At 39.9% G+C, this 25,401-nt stretch overlaps 1 protein-coding gene and 1 long non-coding RNA gene across 4 annotated transcripts in view; one reads left to right on the plus strand and one right to left on the minus strand.

Moving 5' to 3' along the window:
* On the plus strand, positions 214 to 22,332 carry TEKT5 (tektin 5). The gene is made up of 7 exons (XM_021412252.1): positions 214 to 1,160; positions 1,908 to 1,991; positions 3,595 to 3,665; positions 4,267 to 4,410; positions 6,952 to 7,174; positions 19,022 to 19,176; positions 21,983 to 22,332. The coding sequence occupies exons 1-7, from the start codon at positions 600 to 602 to the stop codon at positions 22,194 to 22,196; spliced, it is 1,452 nt and encodes a 483-aa protein (XP_021267927.1). The 5' UTR covers positions 214 to 599; the 3' UTR covers positions 22,197 to 22,332.
* Positions 1,382 to 25,401, minus strand: part of LOC110406149 — a 67,233-nt gene continuing 43,213 nt past the window's right edge. For 2 of the 3 annotated variants that reach the window (XR_002443297.1, XR_002443296.1), the window contains 2 exons: positions 20,435 to 20,530; positions 19,183 to 19,974 (listed from right to left, as the gene is read on the minus strand). This is a non-coding gene — a long non-coding RNA (uncharacterized LOC110406149). Of the gene's footprint in view, positions 1,519 to 19,182; positions 19,975 to 20,434; positions 20,531 to 25,401 lie in introns of those variants that run through there. The other variant, XR_002443295.1, reaches the window with a different exon arrangement.

Raw genomic sequence — 25,401 nt, forward strand, 5'->3', positions numbered from 1 at the left:
GCATTCAACCTAGAAGAAATCTGCACTGATTGAAGGACACTTAGGATAATGAAATACAGTGCCTAATTACAAATAGTTATTTATATTCAAAACTCCTGGCACAGAAGATCAGTTATGATGAGATCTTAGAGCACCGGATTTCAGGAGCTTTTTGCCAGACAGGGCAGAAGCCTGAAAGGAAAAACTACAAAAGTAAGTTCTCTGAGAGGTTACCTAATGTTTAAAACATGAGAAAAATCATCAGGAGAGGAAGGTATTTTATTTGCATGTGTGCTCTTGGAGCAAACTGTCTGCAAACATCACGAGGAGAGCCTGAGACAACACCTAGAGCCTGTGCTTCGGTTCTGCAGCAGCTGACTGATAGGCTCACACCACTCAGATGCAAATTTCCTTTCACTCAGGGCAGGCTCAGTGAAGGCAAGCCCATAGACCCATCTGGAGGGAGCCTCCAGCAAACATTCTGAAGGGTGGTGGAGGGGCCGTGGAATGCATGGTGGCCTCAGAACCCTATGACACCACCTCATGTCACAGGGTGCTGGTAGCCCGAGGACAGTCTGCAGTGGGGCTGCCTGAAGGCAGTTGCCCAAGCCCTGGGCACGATGGAGTTTCTGGGGACCACGCAGGTTGCTAGCTACTGTGGCACACGGAAGAGCTGCCTGTTCCCAGACCCAGCCCCCACCAGCACCACCAAGGACACCTACCAGTCCTACTACCTACCTGGATACCGCAACCTCAGTTCCTGGAGGCCCAGTCTGCTTCACAGAGTGGTTGCAGTCCCTCCCAGCTCTGCTGAGCAGTTCAGTCCCACTGGGCGGCCGCCCACTGTTCTGCCCACGTTGCGCTCTGCCCTGCATGCCCGCTACAGCACTCGCGACTGGCACCACGCAAACATGGTTCAATTAAAAGGCTCTGAAGCCTCCAGGTACTGGGCTGGAAGGCTGAACACTGATTCTTTGCGAATGATGCAAGATAAGGACCAACTGACTCATCAAATGCAAGAAGACAGTAGCAGAAACTTGGGAGAGAGGATCTCTAATATTGATTTCTGGAGATCTGAGCTCGCCTATGAGCTGGAGTGTCTGCTCAAAGAAACCCATGCCTTGGAAACAGCCAAGAGGCGTCTTGAGTGTGCTATAGCTGAAATGCAGGGGCCGCTGAAGGTAGGTTTGACACAGCTACTTACTTCAACACTGTATGGCTGAATGGGTAAAGAGAATAGTTTTCTCTCTGTTGAATACTATTATAACTTCCACGGTTGTCACCAAGACAGACCTTGGTCAAACATTACCCTCGGTAGGAAGGAAACCTGGCCACCACAGGCTTTACGTACTCAGGTCAATACAGGAACCTACCAGCATACTTCTATGCCTTCTTTCCCTGTCTCGCTGCTCCAGGAGGCTCAGTCTCCGGCAGGCGCAGGCGGTCAGCTCTGTGCCTACCAGGAGAGCAGGTGGTGGTCCAGTGAGCTGCAGTACCCCTGGGCTCCGTGTTCAGTAACAGTAGTTATGCAGTCATTCTCTAGAATATAGATACAAAAATTCCAAACTTCGACATTGAGTAAGGGTCAATTAGGAGAGATGAGAGTCTGGGGTTTCGCTATGGATAAGTGTAGAATATAGGTGTTTTAAACAACAATTTCAAACAAAACTGGCACAAGTTGTGATGTAGGCCTTGCTGCACATTACTATGCAGCTAATCAAATGAAAGCTTTGGTGGCAGCTAATCCCTAAAAGTATGTATTAACAGGTAAGGTAATGAACCACAAAGACCCATCAGTTTTGTGCAGTGAAGCCATCTCCTATTCTGTTCCACCCTCAATGGATATCAGTATTTGAAATGTCAGCAAAGTCTTTTGCTCTACAGTGCAGTACTGTGCCTATTATAAATGTTCCTTGGTTTGCTTGCAGACAGCCCTGGAATGCTTGTACTACCGTGAGAAGCGGAAGGAAATAGACTTGGTTCATGATGATGTGGAAAAGAACCTCATAAAGGTAAGATTGGACTTACTAGTTTATTTTTCAAACTGTGAGAATAACCAAAATCCAACTAAATGTTCATCAGGACAAAAGCATTAGTTTGTAGTTCATTTGGAAGACTGAATGTGAGAAAGTTGAAAAAATGGGTTAAACTACACATAGTGGGATGGTTAATATTCTGTTCATCCTCCCTGTAACAGGAGGAAAAGCCTGGCATCTATGTGAGGTCCTGTCCAGCTCTGTCTTCTCCTATGAAATGATGTAGAAACAATCTCAATATCATTTTCTAGGCCATGGTCTGTAAAATCTCTGAAGTCCTTCCGGCTTACAGTATAGAAGAATTGTTTACTGCCTTGCTGTTTATATAGTCTTACTGAACAAGGAAAATGAGGATTGTAGTGATTGCTAAGTCTTTCAAATATTAAAAAAAACAACGTACCATTTGACTAAGATTTGAAAGAAGCTATATTGGAAGCATAAGAAAACTGATACTAGGAAAGAAAATGGTGGGACAATGCCGCTTCTTCAAGTACTTTTCTGGATTAGAAGATTACAGAAGGATGTGCAGACCATCTGAATAACCAGAATGCTTGTTCAGAGCCTACAGCATGCAACTGTACTAACAATCAAGAACTTAATTCAGCAAGAGAATTAACAGCAGGATGAAATACCACTTACTCTTCCAACATGACCAGATTAAAAAAATATTCTTAAAATGAAAAATAAAGACCATTTGTCTGATCTCCCTCAGCGCTGCCCTGACTATGCAACAAGCTAGATAGTGACAACAAAGGCCAACAAAGGCCTATTTTGTAGTAATAGCAAAACCACTTGTGAAGTTTGTCATTTGTATATGGTACAGGCACAGAGACAGAACTTGTAATATTAAATTCGGGGTGTCTTAATGACTTCCAAATAATTTGAAGCTCTTTATTTGCTGTTTCAAAACTTAATCGTATGAGAAAGCTGTACACACTGGTAAGAGGGTCTCATGCTAAAAAAGGGTTTCTAAAAAGGAAAGAGAATGGATGGAGTACCATAAGGTTGTTTGAAGGACTGTAAGTATCACTTTTGCATAGTTTCCAGTGTGGTTTGTTTCAGTATTTTTTATTTATTTTAACCTGAGTGGAAACTTGGCTTTGAATTTCTTTGACTAATATTTATACTTATGAAGAATATTGTATTATTTATATCAAGGAGCCTACTTCTGAAATGAGAAATATTTTCAAACTCTCCTGCTATTAACAAAGTGTTTGTATTATTGTAGAAGAATGTAAGAGTAGTTAGAGAGCAGTTTAATGGATTGAAGCTCGTGTTTGAAGTACATTCGTCATACCTAACCCAAGAAAAATTTGACCGTACGTTTATCAGAAAGACTCTATCCATTAAAATCTACTAGAATGTTTGACATAGTATCAAAGGCCATACAGAACCAACTCCAAAGATACAACTCTGTAGCACTGAGGAAGAGAAGGACAAAAACACATCCTTTCCTGATCCACATAGTTGAGATATGTGATATGATTTCAACATCTAGAATTCAGAATAAAAAAGGTATATTCACTAAAACAAATAGAGTTTGATGAGAGCACTGACATCTGGATGCTTCCCATTCTAGGAGGTTGATATATACAAAGATTGTCAAGAAATACTGGCAAAACTTGCACAAAGAATCAATCATCAGTTGGGGTAAGTATTTACATTTAATTCCTATTTTAAAGACAAGAAGCTAAATTCAGTGTTGGCTGGGATCTAATGACAGACTGAAAATAGCAATTGCAAAATCAGAGGCTTAGCCTGTTAGATGCTCCCTGCCCTCCACTTCTAATTCTTACTAAGAATAGAATTTGTTAAGCTGCAGAAGAGCAATACCTAGCATTTAAAGCACCAAGTGAACCAAGACAATTTGCCATCTTCAAAGATTTCTCCCATCTTACAGCTTTGCTAGCATGAAAGCTGTTACTGACTGCCCACTCTTTTGCTCTGGGGCTTTCCTGCATGCCACACAACAACTGTCTGTTGTTTTTCATCTGTGTGGTCATTTGTCATCAAAATGACAAACATCATTCAATGCAGTTCTTTGGGGAATGCTCGGAGGCTAAAAGGTGAGCAGGGTGAAATGGTAGAGCAGCTCCCTCTAGTTAAATACAGTGCAAAGCATTTTCATGCCACTGTAAATGCCAGCAAATGATATACTGAAGCATTGGAGGGTGTTAATGAAGGCAATTAGCTACCTAGTACAAAAGCTTTAAAGATAGTTCAGATTAAAGTAAGACTTTCCCCTTCACAGTATCAACAGGGATGCGCAGCATGCCCTGGAGCAGGATCTTTCTGACAAAAACTCAGCCCATTTTATTGATGTGAAGTGCTTTAACCTGAGGAACACATCAGACAGCATCAACTTCTACCATGGAGTGGAGAAAGCAGATGGGACGTGAGTATGAGTGGTCGTTGTTGTCTTTTCTTTCCATGCTGCCTGCTGTAAGCAGGAGCCTGATTACAGCAAAACAAGTTCTAGCTGTATATTTGGAAAGTGTCAGAAAAACAAGTGGCTCTCAGTATGGCCCTCTGTCTTTCCTTGGTGTGAACCCTCCATCATCCTCAGTCAGGGCCAGCTTTCTAGCAGCTGCCATGGTTGGAGGCCAGACAGAAGCTGACAGTGTGCAGCACCCAAAGTATTGTGCACGGAGCTCTTTCAGAGAGAACAATCATTTACAAACATGTTGCAGCTGACTCGTTGCCTTCAAACTGCTTCATGCAGATATCTCCTTTTAATTTATAATCTTCTGTGGTCTTCAGGTTTCAAAACACGTGATATCAAAGCAAAATATAGCTAAGGTGTGCAGGTAAGTGCAGTGGGGTGGGCAGCATGCAGGTGAACACCAAGGACTATATTTTTTTCATAAAAATAGCTTGGATTATTTGGAAATTAGCCCATCAAGACGTACAGGATATGTATTAAATAGTAAAACTGAAAGGATTTATTATATTTTAGCATAACTGATTGAAATTTCCCAATTATATACAGTTTTAAAACTATATCATAGTTTACTTATGAACACCTGCATCCAATCCTAAAGTAACAGCAGAAGAAAACCAACTTGCAATAGAGGGCAGTGTTTTTGTGCTAATGACTTGTTAATTTGCTTCTCACTTTAAAAGAGCAGTATCTAAATGGTGAATATACTCCACAATCTCAGATGATGGCGACTCTGTCTTGTTGAACAGTGGAGGGAAAAAATGTGTATTATTTGTTTACTAACAGAACATAAGATCACCTCATTCACTACTGATAAAAGGGAGTAAATGAGAGAAACTTGGCAGGAATTCTGCTGACTCCAGTAATGCTATCTACCTTTAGGATTAGCAATGAATAAAAAATATTCTTGTCAACTCTGGTAAAAAAAAAGTAGATTAATGTGGATAAGTTTTGCAGCCCTTTTCCTTTTTCACCAACCATAATCCAAAGCAATGCCATTTTTCATTAACATCTTACTGAAATCATTTGGCAAACTGAGACATACATGCAGCACTTGGGAGCAGAGCAGGTGTTTTCTGCCTGAATCATTCACCAGAGCCAGCCAGATAAATTACAGTCTGGAAAAAACAATGTTTAAAAAGCAGATTAGATATTAAGTATTTCAAACCATCAAGATGGGAACGTTCTTGGGAACTCAATTTTCTGATCAAAAAATGAATATAATTCATCAGACCAAAAAAAAAAAAAGCCAAAAACCCAATAACCAAAACCACAGACACCCTGCAGAAAGTACACTGAGGTTGTTTGGATAAGGAGTTGTAAGCACTGTCAGCTCAGCCTTAATACACTGATTTATGCAGTCTGCTATGAAATCATGTTGGGTGCCTGAAACTTTTCAGGGCAACTACTGAAAGAAATGTGTAGTACTAAAGATTTCCAAATACTTTAGGAAGATCAGTGCTTCAGTTTGGAGAGAGAGGAAAGGGCCGCAGAGAAAACAAGCCATGGCAAAATTAAATTATTTCATTCCTTAATATTAAATCTCAGTGTTCAGTTAAAATCTAAATAAATTTAAGACTCAAAAAATGGCAAAACTTTGCCTGCAGATTTTAACATAGTCCTTAGGCATAGTTCCTAGAGGGAAGTTTTGCATAAAGCAGGATGTCTAAATGCAGGCAGAAGTTTTTCTCAACCTTTCCTTTTGGCAACATACATACCTTTTAATAAAATACACTTTTTCTGGTTGAAGGGCAGAGTTACCTGGTAGGTTAAGCAATGCAATAAAGAGGGTGGTGAGTTCAGTTACAAAGAGGGTAGCTTATGCAGCACCACTTTTCCAGCTGGGCAGTCAGGCAGCAAGCTTGGGGCCCTACAGACTCCCACTTTGGAAAACTCTGAGTCTGGGATTTATGATTAAGGTATTTATAATTAAGGTAATTAAGGCCATCTTTGAAGGCTTGACATAAAACCAAGAATCCCAGAGTGAACATTCTTGGGAGCATTTTTCAGTGCATGAGACCTTTATTCAGTTTTTCTCTGTCTATTCACAGACTTTTCCATAGCCATGTCATTTCTATATGTCTCATATGTATGAATAAGTTTAACAATAATAGCCTGATAAATTAAAGCAGAGGTGTTCACTTTAATACATGGAAAAGAAAGAGGATGGAGATCCTCCAAATAATAGAGAAGGACAGTGATGGGGCAGGAAGAAAATTCCAGTTCTCCTTACTCCTATCCTAGGTCAGTCAGTGAGTTATCCATTTTCTTGCTACCATGCTTTCTGATGATAAAGGCTGCTAGGAGAATCAAAGCCACTTGCTTTACTACACGGCTACTACACATTTGCCATCAACTAAGTTGGGTTCTCATGTTTTCTGGTAGTTGGTGACGCACAGCTCAGTTTCTCCGGGGAAAAGGCTTTGGGTTCACTCAGTGAGGCAGTATTTGATTCTAATTTGATGACGTGCAATGTTCTTTTATTTTCCTTACTAGTGTTTCAGTTCCTACAACATGGGCTAAATTCAGTGAAGACAATGTCAGGTGCTCTCAACATGCAAGGGCCAACTCTGTCAAGCTCCGGGAGGATACAGAGGTTGCACTGGAGAGCACATCTGAGGAGCTGTGGAATCAATTTGTCAGCACCAATTTGGCCTTTAACAGTCGCATTGCTGAAGTAGCTGATGCAAAGAACAAACTCCAAGCACAACTGGCTAAGGTAAGACTCGCTAAGCATTGGCAGCTGCATGAAAGGCACAGAAATCTCTAGAGTTCAGATCCTTCCTAAATAAGCACCTCATGAAAAGGCATAGCTATATTACCTTTCCGCAGACAATGCATTTGCATCACTCGCAGCCTGAGAGGAGCTCACTCAAAGATAAGCAGGCTGACAAGATGACAAAATTTAACAAGAAACCATACAACATCTGTCCTATACGAAGAATCAGTGTGCTTATGTTCGTTTGCAACTTACATGTCTAAAGTGGGGAAAGATGTTTTGGATGGCATTTTTTTTCTGTTTTTCATTTATTGAGGTTATTCCATAGTGATTTCCCAAGCAAAGAAAAGTTTTTGTTTTTTTTTTTTGGTAAACAGTGACATGACTTTGGAAAGTGCGCAAATAAAAAGGCCCACAAACACTGTAACATTTTTCCCTTATATTTTCTCTTATACAAGAGAATATTTTTAAGTTTTTGCACTTTCATTTTGCAGCAGTAAGAGAAAAGTCCAGAATTTAAAAATCCTTACATTCAAAATGTTATTAGTCTGTCTTTGAAACCTAAGTTCCAAGTTGTCCTTCTCCTTTTAATACAATATCCTTTCACATCTTTAACCTGAATTTTAGCTGGTTGTGCTTTGAAATAGTCTCATATTTTGGAGTGGTTCAGACAGTCAACTTCTCGAACACTTGTTCTTTCTTTTCATGTGATAAAAAGAAGAAATAGCACCGAAGGTGACAGACCTGTATTAAATTCTATCTGTATTACCTTTTCAGTCAGTTTCATGGAAAAATGAGACATGTTGGAAATGTATTAGTGGAATTTTGAAACATACTCTCAAGTTAACAAGAGGTGCTGCCTTACTGACAGATAAAATCTTGTTAAACTATCAAGACTTACTGTGTTACTTTCATGTGACTTCAGTCAGAGTTCACTGAGTTCTTCTATTAAGACTCCTTCTCTTATGAGGAGTTCACTCATTTGTTTCAATGCACATTTGGAAACAATAGAGTTTTCCTGCCATTCTATTTGTCATAAGTACTTTAAGATGTTTTCAGTTTATTTTTAGGGACTCTAAGGAAAGTGCAAACCAACCAGCTAAATATGTGTGAAGTCACAGCACATAGTGTTTTCTTCTATTTTTTCCTGCTTATAGAGCACAAAAGATGTTGAATGTAGTTTTTGTGCGGTTTGGATCTTACATAAATGAAGCCAGCTATAGCACTTTATCCCTGAATTGGCTATCCAAGTTTCTCATGGACTTAATCTGTGAACACTTGCTTCACATTTTCCAGTGACTTTTTATAAAAGGTAGAATATAAATACAAAAGGTAGAATAGGGCTTACATGTGGAATCACAAATTGCAGTGTGAGATACCAACATACCATCAAAGATTTGGTCACCGAGTCCAGCTGACTCAGTGCTGACAACCTGCACATAATAGAAGAAAAACTGACTTATGTCCCTATGCTGTCACACTACTAGATTGCAATAACAAGTAACTTGGAGAAACGTAAGTAATCACGTTTGTATGAAGAATAATTAGGTTCTGTGGTATGCATAGATCAAAAATGTGTCATTCAAGATGGCATTCCATGAACTACTACTGCTGCTGTTACTGGTGAGTTAGAAAGTGATAGCACATACGCAGCAGAGACTTTCTTCATCTCAAACTCCATAGTAATGTAAAAGCAAAATGCTGTAAGTTTACAGAGCAGAAGCACTTCTGGTTAAGGAGTGGATGAGGCTGTATGATAGAAAGCCTGTTAATTCCTTTTGCTCATGATACCTCAAAAGGAAGAGAGGAAAGAGAGTGATGGCAAAAGTGAGTAAGGAATGAATGCTCATTTATCAGTCATCTATAGCTAAGCAGAACAGATTACCTTTTATTCTTTCTCCAGGCTTGCAGTATAGTGTGTAGCACTTACAGAAAAAAAAAAGAAGTACTGCTAGGATATGCTTTAATAAGACAGCCAAGGGAGCAGCTAGGACACAAGGCTTTCCCCTAAACTCTACTGCGCTTCTGTTTTTTCTTTGGGATGTGATTATAGTCAACTGCAGCTACTACAGTTCCCTTTCCTTTCACATGGAATAGTAACCTGTTAACCACGATGGGTGCCATAATTTCATGTTTTTGTGTTGAGAAAATGGATCACTCTTTCAAAGGCTGTTTTTGCACTGGCTTCTTAGTCAATGAATGCCAATATTAGAGACATCCTTCCTTCTGCCAAATTATTTTCCTAGTTAAGCAGACTACCTCCATGAACTGAGAGGAGAATGAGCATAGAGAAAGTTTGCTTGGAACCAGGAACCAGGAAAAGTTATATATTTAAGAGATCTGAAGCTCATTTCTGAATGAAAAGATACTTTTCTGCTTTGTGAAACAGCCAGATCTCTTCCAGACAGAAAGCTATACAGGGAACTTCCTGCAATCATTTGTTTCTAAAATCAGAAAGGAAAGAATAAAAAAAAAAAACATACAAGAGTAAATAGTGTGAATATGGGGATGATAAAAAATAACCACATGTTGAAATAGCACATTTTCTTCTGTCTATATCACTTGCAAGTAAAAGATCAGCTGGTTAAGATTATGAACCAAATGCCTAATGCCTCAGCTTGTGGTCTCAGCATGCTCTTCTTCCTCCTCCTAAAAAAGTACCAAATTTGTACATATATTAAAAAAACCCAAAATATAAAGAAAAACAGTGATTCGTTATTACTCTGTTTAGTTTTATTGTAGGATATTGTCTTCCTTTATGCTTAGATAAGTGTGTCCTATTTACTAGAAGACACAGACCGTCTCCATGTAATAAAGGCATCCTGTTGTTTTCACTTCTATCAAGAGTTAGGCCAGGAGTTTTGCCAGGACCTTCTCCATCAATGACATAATGTCTCCATTTCAGGTTACAAACTGTACAAGTCTCAGAGTAATAACTACACAGCAGTACATCTGCTTTTTTAAGCATTTTTTCTGCTACTAGTATGGTGGGTGGACTTGAACCTCAGTTTCTACGTTCCTGCACCATTTACCTTGAGTTGCTGATATACAACTGAACAGCAGATCCCGAGAACTTTCCTGTTGCAACAGACTGAGGTTCCTGAGGTCACAGCTTTTAACCTAGGTTCCCACTATAAAGTGTCCACACATCGTGTTTTAAAGTGCATGAACAAAACACACACTTCAGAAAAATACTTCTTACAGTTTGCCTTCACTATATACAATTCCCAATCCAATTAAGACCAAGGGATGCAGCAAAGAACTCTTCCTGGAAGGCATTTGATAAACAGACATGAGAAAATTATTTCAAGAGGAATGGAGCAAAACCCTCAACAATGAAAGTGCTTGGCACTCTGCTTCTTCTTCGTATCTAAGTTAGTCCAAACAAGATCACCTTATAATGTATATCACCTGCTCCACTACATTTTTTACTGTGAACCTCCACTAATCTGCGTTTATTTAGAGGAATGATCTAGGGGATCTTGGGTTAGATCAGCTATGACTTTATCTTTTATTCTACTTGGAGTTCAGTCTGAAGGTCAGTGCTGAAAGGGCTCCAAGTTCAGATCAAGTTTCCAAGTCAGTGTAAGAGAGGTCTCCAAAGAGCACTGTTTGCCAATGATTCCAGCTTGCCTCTCTGCACTTGCAGTCCAGCTGCTGTCTGCTCTCACTGCTACTCCACTGATGTATTCAGGAAATTGAGTCCTCTTTACTTTGAATTTTCATTGTCTGCTTTTCCTTCCTGCCACTTCTTTTGGGGAAGCTGGCTGGTGAGGCTCACAGCCCCAAACTCTATCAGAAACCTGGGAAGTGATTTGCACAGGGAAACTGCAAAAAAATGATTGAAGTGCTTCTGTATGACTCTGAACAGGAATCTATTGAATGCAGAAAGGAAATGCTTTTCTTAAAAACTTGCTTTATATGTCTCCCTTTCTAGTTTGTGGTAGGGCTTCCATGATGAATTATTCTCTGCCCACTTTTGCTTGATTTTTCTCTAGTGGGCTAAGACAACTTGCCATCTTTTAAGTGGCAATCAAACTTAGTAGAGGAAGCATGGGTGTGGTATTAAACATTTCCTACTTCAACTCTGAAGCCTGGAAGTCATCACAACTGCAAGAATGATTAAAAGAGTGGAAAGCAGGCAATTGCTTGAATAAGTTCCTCAGCTTCCTCCTTAGTAGGATGAAAAGGATGATGTTAGTAGCACTAGATGACACCACTTTATTTAGCTTACTCAAGTAGCTGTTGGGGAAGGAGCAGAAAACTTGCTAAATCTACAAATGTCAATATAGAAGACTTTTTGCTTGAGCAGACAAAAACAAAAGAAGAATCAGTGGCTAGACAAAAGCCAGACAAATCCAGATGGAAAACATACACGCTTCTTTTTCAAAGCAAAGGAATTCATCACTGCAACAGTTTACCACAGATAGGTGACTTCGTTAGCATGAGGAACTCAAAATCGAGATCCCTGTACTCCCTGAAACCCCTGCTTTTCCTACAGGTGCCGGCTTATGAAGAGGAATTGCTACAGGGTAGAGTAGTGTCCTGCAGGCAATGTAGGCAGCTAAATAGCTCAGACTTTCTTCTCACCCTGAGATTGAAAATGTCCTATTTCCATTTCTATCCCAACGGCATAAGTCTGTCATTAGTTTGTCTTACTTGATTCTGGGATTAATCTTGTCTTGTGAGGAGTTCTGATGAGAATCTGGACGGCAGAACCCTAGATATATGAGGTTCTGTTGGGTGGAGACAAGGAGCCCTTGCTGGCCAGAGTTAGATCCTAAATCAGAGAGGGTACCACAGCTCCGCTGTGTTTCACTGTCACTGGGCACACAGAGAATGGGGCTGTTTGGTGATGGAAATATTTTCCAGGGTTCTGATCACAATGTGTGACTCTGGTCAGTCTCAGAGCTGTTCTGAGACCAGTATTTTAGGGTAGTGAACAGCAAATGTAGCCTACACAATTCAGTGTAGGAGATGGTGGTATGGTAACTACAGCATGCCCCACTACAAGAAACATTCAGTTTATGATGAGAGAAATTATGATAAATATATTTTACATCTGATATAAAATCTACACAAATCTTTAGGAAAAGAAGGAAAACCTTTAATCATGGTGTCAGCCCCTCATTAATATGTTTGCATCTATTTTCCATAAAGTTAATATTAACGTAAATAGTTACCTTGGCTTCCCTCTCCTGGAAATAACCAATAGAACAGGATGTTTACATGCAGTAGGTCTGAAAATCAGTCAGACCAGACAGCAAGTGACATGTTTACACAGCCCAGTATTTATCCCATGCCTAAACACCAGATTATCTCAGCTAGCACTGTACAAGATAGAACACCTGCACTGCACTCAGAGCACTTGTACGCTCAGAGGCAGAGCTGCCCAGCTCCGCCCTTCCTGCAAGGTTTGCTATTCCTCTACCCGGGAGCACAGGGATCAGAAACATGCTAGAAAAACATACATATTCAGTAGAACCATGAAAAAATAACCACTCATTCCAGTAAACGAGAAGCCCCAATTCTAAGTATTTTCATCCAGTTCACTGAGAATGAGTGCTTTTAGCAGTGGTTACGCCTTACTTCTTATTTTTTTTTTAACACCTGGGCTGTGAAAAGGCAGTATACTACATCAATTTCTGATGGAAATTAATACTTGTTTGCCTTTTTGCTTGATATGTTTTTACTCTATACCTGAAGAACCTATAGAATTTTGTTTTAGTAAGCTGTTCCACCTCTTAAATAGATTATCCTCTCAGTTTCCATCTCTCACACATTTTTTTATTAAATTCAAATGTATTTATAAATTAAAAAACAAGCAACTTGTTGTCTTAGCACCTACTGACTATATTTATATGATGGCTAGAAGGAAATACTGACTATTGAATACATTGTATAATTACACAATCTACTTCTAATTCAAGACATAATCCTGCTTGGGTTTGTAAGTAGTGTAAAACATAGAGTGAAAGCCAAGAGAACCTCAGTGGCAATAAAACAAGGAACTGTCTTCCAGCCTCTGAAATAATTTTCAATCTCCTCGACTGTGCAATTCAGAGAGGAGCCCTCCTGCAGCTGTTGGAAAGGACACAGCTCAGCCTTCCTCTGAGCAGGGGTGTTTGGAAATACTGGTATATGATGGGAGGTGCCCACGCAAGAAGCACGAAGCAGAGGTGCAGCAGGGCTGTGAGCTGGGGGATGGAGCATGTGTATAGGAGAGGGAGCACTTTCCCTGTGGTGTTTTTTCCACATAGGCTTTCGCCTTGGACCCCAGTGTATCCTCATATAAGTATTTATACACGTCTTTCTTTGTTACTTTTTCTCTTCCTCATTTTACGCCTTAAAAACTCAGTGATTTGTGGTTTCTGATGCCTTTTCCTGGTGGCTGAGTACACACTTCATTCACTTAATCTTAACATTTAATATGGGAACCTGTTTGAGAGTAAAGTTTTCAGATGATTAATGAAGAGTGACTCAGAAGTGGTTGGGAAGGTGTGTGCTGGTTGGTGCAAGCAGCTCAAACATGCCTGGAAAAACCTGTTTGAAGGAGGAAATAGATATGCATATATGTTAGACTTCTACTTACAAACCAAGAGAAATTACAAATGAAAAGTAAGGCAATAACTGGAAGACAAAACTAGATTTATGTCTCCTGAAATGGTTGCTTGGTCTCATGAAATCATAAAGGCTTGCACAGATTGGATCAGTGTATTAACTGTGGGCAAGGGGAGAAACCATGTAGCAGAAGCCTGGCTTAGTCTGCGACACGGCAGTGCTCCACTTCATGGGCTAGGCTAAGTGGCACACAAAATGGGGGTAGGGTAGAATCAGTGTAATGGTGTGACAGCCATTGCACATCAGAATGCATTTTAGCTGCACAGTGTCTTCTCACACTGAAGGACAGCTTTTTAGCTCCCAGCTGTTAAGTAAAGGCAGCCTGTACTGAATGAAAGCAAGCCTTTGCTGACATTGCTATAGTAGGCAACTTCTTTCTGCAATGAGGTTAAATATGAGAAGTGGAGGTGGTTGTTACCACTGTTCCCGCTCCTGCTGCCTGTCTGCACTCAGGATTTAGTTTGAGACAAGAGTGCTCGTGTATGTTTGTAAGACTGCTCCTTATTCTCAGGAAGGGTTGTCTTGTAGGAAAGGAAGAGATGGGTGCATGTAAGAGCTTTTCTAGAAAACAAGCATTTTCAGGCTTCATAGGTCATGAGATAAATAAATTGACTGTAAAGTAAGGGCAAATCTAGCTTAGTGTGTCTGGGTTTAAATTTCATTGATGACTAGAAAGAATCTCGTTTCTATCAAGAATTAATGGTAATTGTCAAACTGTAGCACTGCTTGTGTTGTTTGTAAGACTGCCCTGATCACATGTGTGACCTTGCAGCTCTTTTTCCGAGTTGTACTGTATCCAGACTATAAAAATCATGGCCTTGGTGAGGCGAGAGAGCAGCAGGAGAGCAGTTTTTTAGAAGCTCTCAAGTATTCTGCAGCACAAAACTTTCCTCATGTCCTGGAAGGGAAAGTTTCCGGGTGGGCAGCTGCCCGAGCCAATCCCTCAGCACGGTCTCTTAGGAACATGCTGCTCAGCATTTGTTGTTTTTGCTTCCTGCCTTTGGAGGCCATCCAGAAATGACGTATACTAGTGCAACACTATCTGGTGATCATCCCCACCAATCAGTTTATGCATTGTAGATTATCTAAATCATTTTATCCAATGTGTGTCCTGAATGAGTAACTGAAAATTGTTTGAGCAAAGCTTCTGTGATGCTTTGGAGGTGGTTCCCCTGAGGCCATTTTACTTTGTATGTCTGAAATGACAGCACTTAAAAAAAAAGTAAGGAAAAAAATGACAACATACAAGGAACCTAAACCACATCCACTTACATGCAGCCAAGCTGGTCTGGAAGATAGCTGCATGATTTTACATTTGAATTTTGATTTTGGAAGCAGATTTTTGTTGTTGTTGTGAATGGCTAGGGAGGGATTTGCTCAGTAGCCTTGGTTGTGTATAATGCCCTTGCACACTACTGGCACCGTTATGAACGGGACTTGTGAAGCTGTGCGGCATGAGGGTGCTTTGTAGTGACTGTGCATTATGCAGACATGGTGTTATAAGGGCTGTACATACAACTGTGAATTTTAGATAAAAGCACTGCTTGAGACTAACAAACAACTGGATTCTCAGTAAAGAGAATCAGAAATCAGAGCCTGCCCTTTTTGAGCATTATCATTGTGTGAATTTGTATACTGTGCAAGCTCTTATAAACTTTGTCACTTCTAGATACAAGACTAGTGCCCTCTGTCAGGTATATTTATGGGTAAAGTGCATATATGACTAAGTATTGAAAAAAGAGAGGACAGTAGAGTCTCCTGCATCTGTGTCACTAAGGTAACATCCACGTGTGTTCTGCATGTGCTGTGGGCAGTGAGATCCAGTTGGACACAAACTCACAGCGCAGCACAATCAGTGCCGTGGAGGAACAGAAATGAACCTCAGGTTTGATAAATTCCAGCATTCATGCACTTGAAATATTACTACTGAAACTGAAATACATGGGTTTGTGGTCTAGTGGTTGTCACCAATAAAGCTCAAATTCTGAAACACAGGGCTTACTCAGAAACAGGACTGAGAATGCATGTCCTCTGTTTCATCGTAAGTAGAAAACAAATAACCCTCCCAAATCCTTTCTGAAATTGAAACGTAACTTCGTCCAGTTCTTCAGCATCACTGAGCTGAGGTGATGTGTTCTACTATGTTTCATTGGTTTTTCTTTGATTTACACTTTATTATTTAAAAAAAAAAATCGACTTCCAATTTGCTATAGACGGTAAGTAGAATTAATGTAAGAGGCCCAAACCCTCATAAAAGCCCACTGCAGGTAACATAACCACACCCCAGTGAACTTGGCTCACTTGCACACAGCAAGGCGTAGCATGGGAAGCACTCCTGCAGCGACAGAAGCTGTAACATAAACACAGGAAAGGAGGACCCTGCTAAGCAGTGGGTGACCTCCAGAAGCACTGTGTACTCTTCCCTCGCAGCCTTGGCACATCCCCACAGGTTGATATTTTGGTTGGCAACGAAGATGAAAGGTGTGGACAAAGGGTAGGACTGACGGGCTTGTAGAATCCCCCTGACATCCCTTTAATCCCCAGCAGCCAACCTGGGAGCTGCATCTCACCTCCTCCACCTGCACGTGAGCGCACACTGGATTCTCTTAGAAAATTTCTAAATGGTGACATTCTGGCAACAGCACAAGCTGCTCCAGTTCTGCTTCTCCTTCTAAGTGGGCAGCAGAAGACCCAAATCCTGTGTGGTATCGAACTTCCTTGTCTCCTTCCCTTGTTTTTTTTTTTTAATCTACAGAAGTAAGTATGTAACTGGTAAAATTGAAGACAATACAGAAAACAGTGGATCTAACAATGTACTTTTACTGTAAGTAGTTCATGTGCAAAATAAATAGCTACCAAAACACACTGATCTATCTGCATAAATATTTCCTGTAAAACACAGTTTGCTTACAGTGATTATTTAATTAAGACAGAACTAGTGCAAAATGAAATAATACTGAGAGATTTACTATCCTTAGCTTCACTTTCTTCTGTATTGTGTTCTTTTCACAGTAAACCAGACTTTTTGCCAGTAATGTGTTGTCAACGGTTTACGGGCGTTCGGCCCGGTTCCGTGACGAAGGGGACGGGGGATCCACGGGTCCATGCCCCGGGAAAAGGGAAAAGGGAAAAAGGGTAAGGAGATGGCCCTGAGAGCAAAGAACAGCGGCAACAATCTGAGGAGAAACAAACTAATTTACTAAATAAGATATCGGAATGCAAAACAACACACTATAATACAATATAATTACAATTTAAGCTGATAAATCCAATACAGAGAGAGAGAATGTCCCAAAATCAAGGTAGGCCTTACTCTACTACCGACGATAAGACGGCTGGAGAGCGAGGTGCTGCCAAGACGAGAGACGGCGGAAAAAGGGACGAGGTCTCGTGATCTGCAAGTTCTTATGTGAGAACTGTGAGCTTTTATCTTTTCCCTCCGGCTGGAAAATGGTAACAGAGGAGAAAAGTACTGTGGGGACTGTAGTAGTCCTTCTCTTCTGAGAACCAGGTATATCCACTACATGATGTTATGATGTGGAATACCAATAACCGAAAATCACAAAACCATGACATGTGTACTCATTAAAGGCTTATTTTAGGTGAAGGTCCTCTAAAGGCAGCTCTGTGAAAACCAGACTTGGACCCAAAGGGCTCAGGACATTGTGGAGACAGACACTTGGCTTTAAATCAGAACAGCCATGTTCATATGCTGCTACTTCAGGGTCTGAGATGATTGTTAATTGGAAATTGGCGTTGCTGTAAGGTTGGACTGGTTTGGACAGTGCTGGCCAAGAGATCTCTCACATTGCTCTGCTACACAACATCAACAAGATCTTAAAGATTTGGGCTGGTGTGCAGGTTCCTGGTATCCTTAGCCCTCTGGGCTTTGCCTATAAATAACCTTTAAGAAACAAGAACTAATTCAATTTTCAAACCACATGCATCATTAGCTTAACATGATACAGCTTTGTATGTAGGCCAGCATTACTTTAAGCACATTACTCCATTTTTAATGGTTATTGAAATTCAAGTTGCATCGATTTTAGTAAACTGGCTGAGAAATGATGTCAGTTCAGTTTGTTCTCTTCCATTTTAAACCTGTCTATAGGAAAAGCTTGAATTTGTTCCCTGTGTTGGCTGTAATTAACTGTGATAAGTGAAAGTAATGTAATTGGCTAGGGAATGTTATCTGAATACAAACATTTCTTTCCTGCTCTCTGTTTTATGGCTGAGGAAAACTTCTCCCTTGTAGTTCCTTCCACTTTTTACTACTGATGAAAACAAATAAAAAGCTCTTGCCGTATGCTGGGGAACTACCATTATATGATACTATGCTCTGCAAGTAAGAGCTATGCTATTCTAATTCTGTGGGACTCCTCTTTTTATGTTGTTTCACTCCATACTGTCTCCAGTTAGAGAAAAAAAAACAAGTTATTCCCTCTAGAGCTCTCAGAGGGTTTTCAAAACTTCCAGAAGTTAGTTTCAGTACTTAAAAATGACTTAAGCTTTACATTCTCGCAGCAAATGTCCCCAAAAGGTTTGTAATGTGCAACTATTTCAGAGGGGTCGTATTTCATGGCTTTTGAATTTTTATGGGGGAAAAAGAACTAAGTATTGAATGAAAGTTTGAATGAAAATGACAGCTTGTTGAAATTTGATCTTCACCAAAATGGTCCCTGATCAAGCAGCAGTTATTTTATTTAGGAGAAAAAGTAAATAATGAAGCAAATTGGAAGTGAGCCTCTAAATCTATAACACTGCCTCTACAAAAATGGCATTACACAAAAAACAACAGTTGGGATTTTCCCATCACAATAATCAGTGCTTCTCTTCTGCTTGTTATAAATTTATATTCCAATTTGCCTAAAAATTACTTCATGTTACAATAACAAAAAAATGGTGTATTTCTTAGTGGAAGTTGTTCTCCAGTGTTGATACCCAGTTTGCAGGAACAACTTAATTACATGTTTTAATAGCATATAATGGCCTCTGGCTCTCCCATGAACTGTGATTGCTGTACATCCTTTGAAAGAAATGGCAAGATCAAGCCAGCAAATTATACAAATACATTTGATTGCTGTGAGGTTGTAGAAATCTCCTCCCCTAAACCTAAGCAAAATGACATGCCGGAATGCAAGCAGTTCCAATAGGCGTGTTTAAAGCAGGGCTAAGTTCTGATTTTGGATGCATGTGAGGCTTACAAAAATGTTCTGCTTTGCTCAGGTACTTCAAGAAATCTTCCAGACAGAAGATACAATCATGCTACTGGAGAGATCCATAATGGCAAAGGAGTACCCACTGAAAGTGGCTCAGACACGCCTGGAGGGAAGAACTAGGAGACCCAATATAGAACTATGCCGTGATGCACCTCAGTTTCAGTAAGTAGAGGCCAGACTACCCCATCCCTTCCTCAGTCAGCTACTCAAGAAATTTAACAACAGTGTGAATCAATTCAGCGGGATTAGAATTGTAGTCATTATGTAACTATAAATTCTGGAAGAAAGAACTAAAATCCAAGCAGCTATGTTGAAGTAGTGGGCCAGACCATCTAATGTGGAGTGCGTGGAGTTGCCTTTAGAGACCCTTTCCCAGGACAGTTTGGTGTTCAATTGCTTGGTGGTGGCTGATATATTTTGGAATCTGGTCTGATGTTGAGTGGGACTTAGGAATTGCGTTTAATTCCATTCAGGGTGAAACAACAAGATTTACTTCAGGAAATACCTTATTTTAGAAATGTTTTCCCAGGAAAAATTCTATCTTGATGCAAAAATTTTGTAATGGTCAAAGTCCTTTAGAAGTTATTTGCTAATTAGAATGAGGCAGTATCTCTTACTTCCTGAACTTGTTTTCAATGCTTTTATCCAATATAGGGATCCAGTATCATGTTTGTACAGATTAGCTCATTTGCTATGCATTTTGGTTGTGGGACATTTCCAGCACGCTGGCATCAGCCTAGTGATCCTGTGCTGTGGTTCATTGTACAGCACGTCTTATGTCCTTCTGGATATACAAGATGGCATCTGAGACATTAGTCTTCCTTCCCTAATGAAGGAAGGGTCTTCTGAATTTTAATCCCATTTTTCTCCCTGCCTCCCAGTCTTCAAAGTATACTGTGGGGATTTTCTCAAGGAAGACTGTAGAAAGGCTCCTCCCGTAGCTGGAGTGAATGTCACAGTCTGGTGGGAGAATTTTTGCATATTTTGTTGAAAGCAGGAAGCTATTCCTTGTTGACATTTGTCTGTATCAAAATCCTACCACATGCAACACAATGAGATTACTGATGTACATTGCACTTAGTCTGAGGATTTGTATTATTTTTCCTGTACTGTTTTGTCAGCTCAAAAATCTTCTATTCAAACCATTTGGATAGTTTTATTTGTCTTTTTATATCACACAAATCATACCTGTTCCAGATGCAGTTCAGCTGTTAATGTATAAAAGCTTATGATCTAGGCACTGTAGCATTCACTTAACACTTACCTTTACTCTGGAAGCAGATCAATCAACACTTCTGTTACCTTTGCATCATCAGTTAGGAATACAAATAAGCTAGTGCCTACATTTTATCTAAGAAAAAACAATCACCACCACCAAGATGGCCTTAAATATTACTATACAACTTCATTCATTACTCACTCTGAGTCTGTTCTCTCCTCACTTCCTCCCTGAAGATATCCTCCACAAAAATGTCTGCAGCATCATGACTGATATCATTCTTGTCAGCAGGACTGCCTGTATCCAAAATAAAAAACTTCTTTGAGTTAGGAACAAAAATGTGCTGAAGCAGAGGTTCATATTATTCCTTCTCCTTCCCGTAATTGCCAGTGATGCTGTTGATGTTCCAAAGGGTCGTGTCTGAAAAAGTTTGAAAGCTTCATTTGAAATCATTATAGTGATAAGATATAAATGTGAAATTTGTGAAAAGCAAAATATCTGTAGGGGTTCTGAATCAATCCAACTCTTACCAGCTTACAGGTTATATAAGAACATGCAGTTACATACGTATTCAGAAGTACTTTAGGCTTAATGTACACATAATTTTTCCATGAGTCTGACATGATTTCCAATATTTTAACCTAAATATCTATGCAAGTACACTGTTTGCTAGACAGTTATATTTATAATTTCCATATCTTATTCTCCTTCCTTTGATGAGCATTAATTTTGTTGTGCCACAGCTCCCTAAGCCAGACCAAGTTGTTTTGGATGCTTTAGCTGATCTAAATCTTTGGATGCTATGTTCATCCTAACTGATTAGAGCTTGGAATTCTGACAGAGAAATGTGGGCACTTTTTCTATTACTGTTTTTGGCTGAGCTTGTACCTCAAATGAAATATATTCTCTTTGAGAAACTCCAACCTGAGATTGCTAAACCATTTACTGATTCATTTTTAAGGATTTTTTACTTTGAAATAATTTGTTCCGCGTATTTATCTCTTGGTTTAAAGCACAAAGATATTCAGCTCAATAGGGAAAGAAAATATCAAATGAACCACTTCTTTGTAACATGTAAATGTTATCTGAGTTTGCTGTTTATTTAAAAGGAAGTGCTGATGTTGGCATTTGTTCTCTGTATGTGCTGCCAACTTTGTAGTTGAAGGGATTAGACAGAAAACAAATTAATAAAGTCTAGTTTTTCTGTGCTGTTCCATGCTGAAAAAGCTGGGACTATCCCAAAACAAGTTGAAGTGGATTCTGGAAAAAATCAATGTTTCTTATAGGCTACGGTGCTTGGCTTATTTAATAGAACATTAGATAACACACCAGATTGACAGTATTAAAGAGTTTACCCACTCAGTGACTATGCAAGGAACTTTACCACATCTGCACTGGTAGGCCACGGAACTACACCAACAGTCTCCAGTAACACATACTACAGGACTCATCCTGGCCATACTAGCCCTAGAGATGCTACACAAATAGGAGACTGCAGGTGATGAAGAGAGCATTCAGGATGCCGAGTGGCTTAATCTGCTGTTGAATGTCAGTGTAAGCAGAAATCGACGCTTGTTACAGGTGCTATGGAAGCTGGTTTGGCAAAGAATAGGTTCCGTATTCATTCAGTCCAAGAGGGTCTGTTCGAGTTCTGTCTGAAAATCTGACCTGTCCTCTGTGGAATAAAAGGCATGTGGTGGGAGAGTGCTGAAGTTATTTGAGCAACCTGTCCCCTTCTCTTTTTTTCAGGCTTGTCACTGAAGTTTACACTATAGATGACACCTTACAGACCTTAAAGAAACTTTTGCAAGAAGCCCGTGATACTCTGCAAATGCTACTTCACAACAAATCAAAGCTGGAACACGACATTTCTGTGAAGGCAAACTCCTTCTTCATTGACAACAAGTGTATGGAAATGCGCAAAACCTTCCCCTGCACCCCACGGCTCATTGGCTACACTTGAGTAGTAACCTTTGATAGCTCTCATGCATGATATAAAAGTTGCAAAGGTTGCAAATATTTCCTGAAGGAAATCATTATTTTGTTGGGGTTTTGTTTCTTTCTTTGAAATCCAATAGAAATAAAACAACCAAAATCAATACTGTGCTTCTTTCCTTTGAACAACTGCGTAGTCTCAGCCGTAGCCGCTCCATGGAATAGAATTAGTAGACCTATTCTAACAGAATCAGACCACACTGAAATGACTAGGGAAATATTACATGCATTGTGAGTTACTAGCTAGAGAAAATTATAAACTGACATCCTGCACTTCTCAACAGAATAAGTACAATACAGGATTTAACTGTCTGGGATATTGTGATGTCTGTGTTTCAGTCCTTGTCTGGAAGAGTCACATTTAAATGCTTACCCCATCCTTCAACTCTCTTTCTGTCTAGCAGAGATAAATTTGGTGTTTGCTTGAAATTAGAGGAGGTTGAACAAACTTGATTCTTAGAAGAAAATCTTGTATATTTATATGAACTATTCATGACCAGTGTTTGCCTAAGACTAAAAGGTCTTAATTACACAGAAATGTGTACTATCAGTAGATGTCAAAGGACTTCATGAGCACAGACAGTACCACTGTTCTTCATCACCAAAGAGAAAGTGAAGACAATGAAGGCTGAAACATCGATAGTGCAGTAATCTCAGTGAAGGATTTGAGGAAGAACTGGTTTTAACTGATGTTAAAGCAGTCTGAGTTTTGAACAAATTGAATAAAAATGTTTTTCTGTTATTTGTGTTTCTGTGCTGGGTTTACGTGCACTCATGTACAGTATAATCAGCAACGCACGATTCTAGCAACTGAGCTGCTTCCTGCTACCTTGGGTCCCCTTCACAGAGCAGCTCGAGGAACACATAAAACACATTTTAACTGAACCGAAGCCAAATCTGAAACAATGCTTGATTTGAAATTTGCCTGAACAAACTGGCTCTGTTCCTCCCCTTTTGTTTTGTGGGGGTGATGGCTTTACTCAGCTCCCAACGAAAGTCACATTGCTGGGGGACACCGAGCCGTGCAGTGCTGTACTTCCTGCCCACTTAACTGCGACTCTCACTCAGTGTGGTTGTGGCTGAGCCATTTCGCACTCGATTTCACTCCTTCAGTAAAAAAAAAAAAAAAAGCATTTCCTGTTTAGAGCGTCAAACCGTTTACACAGTGGTATGATTCTATAGATTCAAAATCAGAGGAAAACATTTTGGAAGACTTGACTGGGGAGTAACATCTAGGTGCGCTTCTGGTACTCGTTAAACTCATTGCACCTTGACTCCTCGGCATCTTCACTTTCTAATTAGGATATTTCCTGCAACATGGCTACGAACAGTGCAGACTTCTCCACCCAGCATTATGTCTCCAGCTCTTCGGGAGGAATTCCCCAGATGCGGAGAAAGTTCCAGAAGCACAGTTTGTGTTTATAGTCTATGTTTATAGTTTGTGTTAGTGAGACCAGTGCAGAGCACCTCCTGGGCCACTGGAGGTAGGGGGGTTCTCACTGAAGGCTTTGCTGGCAATCTGGTTGGAATCAATGGTCGTATCTTACCACTCCTAACTCACGAACACTTCACAACAACCTCCTAGCGCAGAGTGAGGAATCTCACTATGTTTTGTCTCTCAGCAGGGAAAACTGTTACCACTGGTAATGTTTTCCTTCTCCCTCTGTATGCTCTGGTGTGGAGGCAAGGGAATTTCTGTCACTTGCTTCTGTTACCACCAAACTGTAAAGCCCTTGATTTGCATTCCGTATGTTATTTTTACAGCGTATGAAGAATAATATTAGTGTTGAGTTGTTAAATATTGACAGTGGTTCCACCCTATTTATCAAATACTGACAGCTGACCATGCAGAGGACTAAAAATTATTTGGAAATTTGAACATTTTTGAAGGCATCAAATACATTTCCAGAAGTTGGAGTCTTTCCCAGTTCACACAACTACTCTAATAGCTAGAAATAGTTTCTCCCCTCCTTATGCCAAGAACTCATTTAAGAAATACATAGTAGAAGGAAAGCACTTTTAAGAGAGTCAAATTATTTTAACAGTTTTAGACAGAAAAAGAAAAAAAGGAAAATCTTTTCCTGAAAGCAGACAGCATCACTGAGAAGTCAGCCTGAATCAAAGTCCTGAATTCTTAAATTTTGGGTTTTATGGATAGAGATGCTGGGGTTGAACAATCGCTCTGAACATCCCAGATTCCAGCTCCTCCCTCTGCCTTTCTTCAGCCACATTCTCTGCAAGGTCTCAGCTCTGCTTTTTGGGTGGAGTGTCCACTTTATTGTCAGCGCAAGCAACACTGAACTTGTCTGAACACAGTGTGAACTCCTACTAGGAACAACTGCCTAGAACCAGGGATCTATGGCAGATAGTTCCGTTCTCTGAGAGCAGCTTTCTGCATGGAAACACTAACTCGCTGAGATTCAGCCACCATCAGCAAGAATAAACTCTTAGTGGGTACTGCAAAATAAGAACAGAATAGAAAATAATTTTCTTCCCTAACTACAACTACCAGAAGACATGAAGTATATTAACCTAGTGGAAAAACTTTAGTGAAGAAAATGCTCCAGTCTTTCATTAGGAGCATCTGTACATGCAGCACACTTATGTTTGCTGATAATGTACAGCCTCTTTGTAAAAGTAAAGAGTTTTCGTTAGGCTATCTAAGAAAAGGGGGAAAGTTGCTTAGGCTATAAACGTATGTTAATTGAAAAAGGCTGGAATTTGTTTACTAAATTTTAGAGGATGGAGATAAGTCAGTATTTGGTTCTTGGAAGGCTGAGTTGATAGATAAGGCAGAAAAGCTAGATTATAGTCTTGTTTTGCCACTGATTTACTGTGTAAATGAATTTACACAGCCTTGAAAATGCAGTTAAGACCATTTGTGATGAGAATACATCAAAGGAAACACATTTCTAACAAGCATAAAGATACCTAGATAAATCTGAGAATCTCTTCAGAAAACCCTAAAAAAACAGAACATAAACATCCTTTCAGGCTTTTTTCTCCCTTTTCTTTCATGGATCTCTTCTTACGAACCAGATCCTTACTTAATGTTCTCACATGCAACCACAGACATCAGGAAGTCAGATCTACTGTATTTCCATGTATAAAGCCACAAATCTAATAAGCAGATCCATAGAACTTGAAAGATAAGATCTGTTTTATAGCAAATA

Source organism: Numida meleagris, chromosome 13 (assembly GCF_002078875.1).
Source record: "Numida meleagris isolate 19003 breed g44 Domestic line chromosome 13, NumMel1.0, whole genome shotgun sequence".
NCBI lineage: Eukaryota > Metazoa > Chordata > Aves > Galliformes > Numididae > Numida > Numida meleagris.

Excerpts from the sequence above, each read along its gene's own strand:
- TEKT5 (XM_021412252.1), top strand. The coding sequence starts at position 600 with ATGGAGTTTCTGGGGACCACGCAGGTTGCTAGCTACTGTGGCACACGG. Across the intron at positions 1,992-3,594 it reads TGGAAAAGAACCTCATAAAG|GAGGTTGATATATACAAAGA; the intron begins GTAAGATTGGAC and ends TTCCCATTCTAG. Across the intron at positions 3,666-4,266 it reads AGAATCAATCATCAGTTGGG|TATCAACAGGGATGCGCAGC; the intron begins GTAAGTATTTAC and ends TCCCCTTCACAG.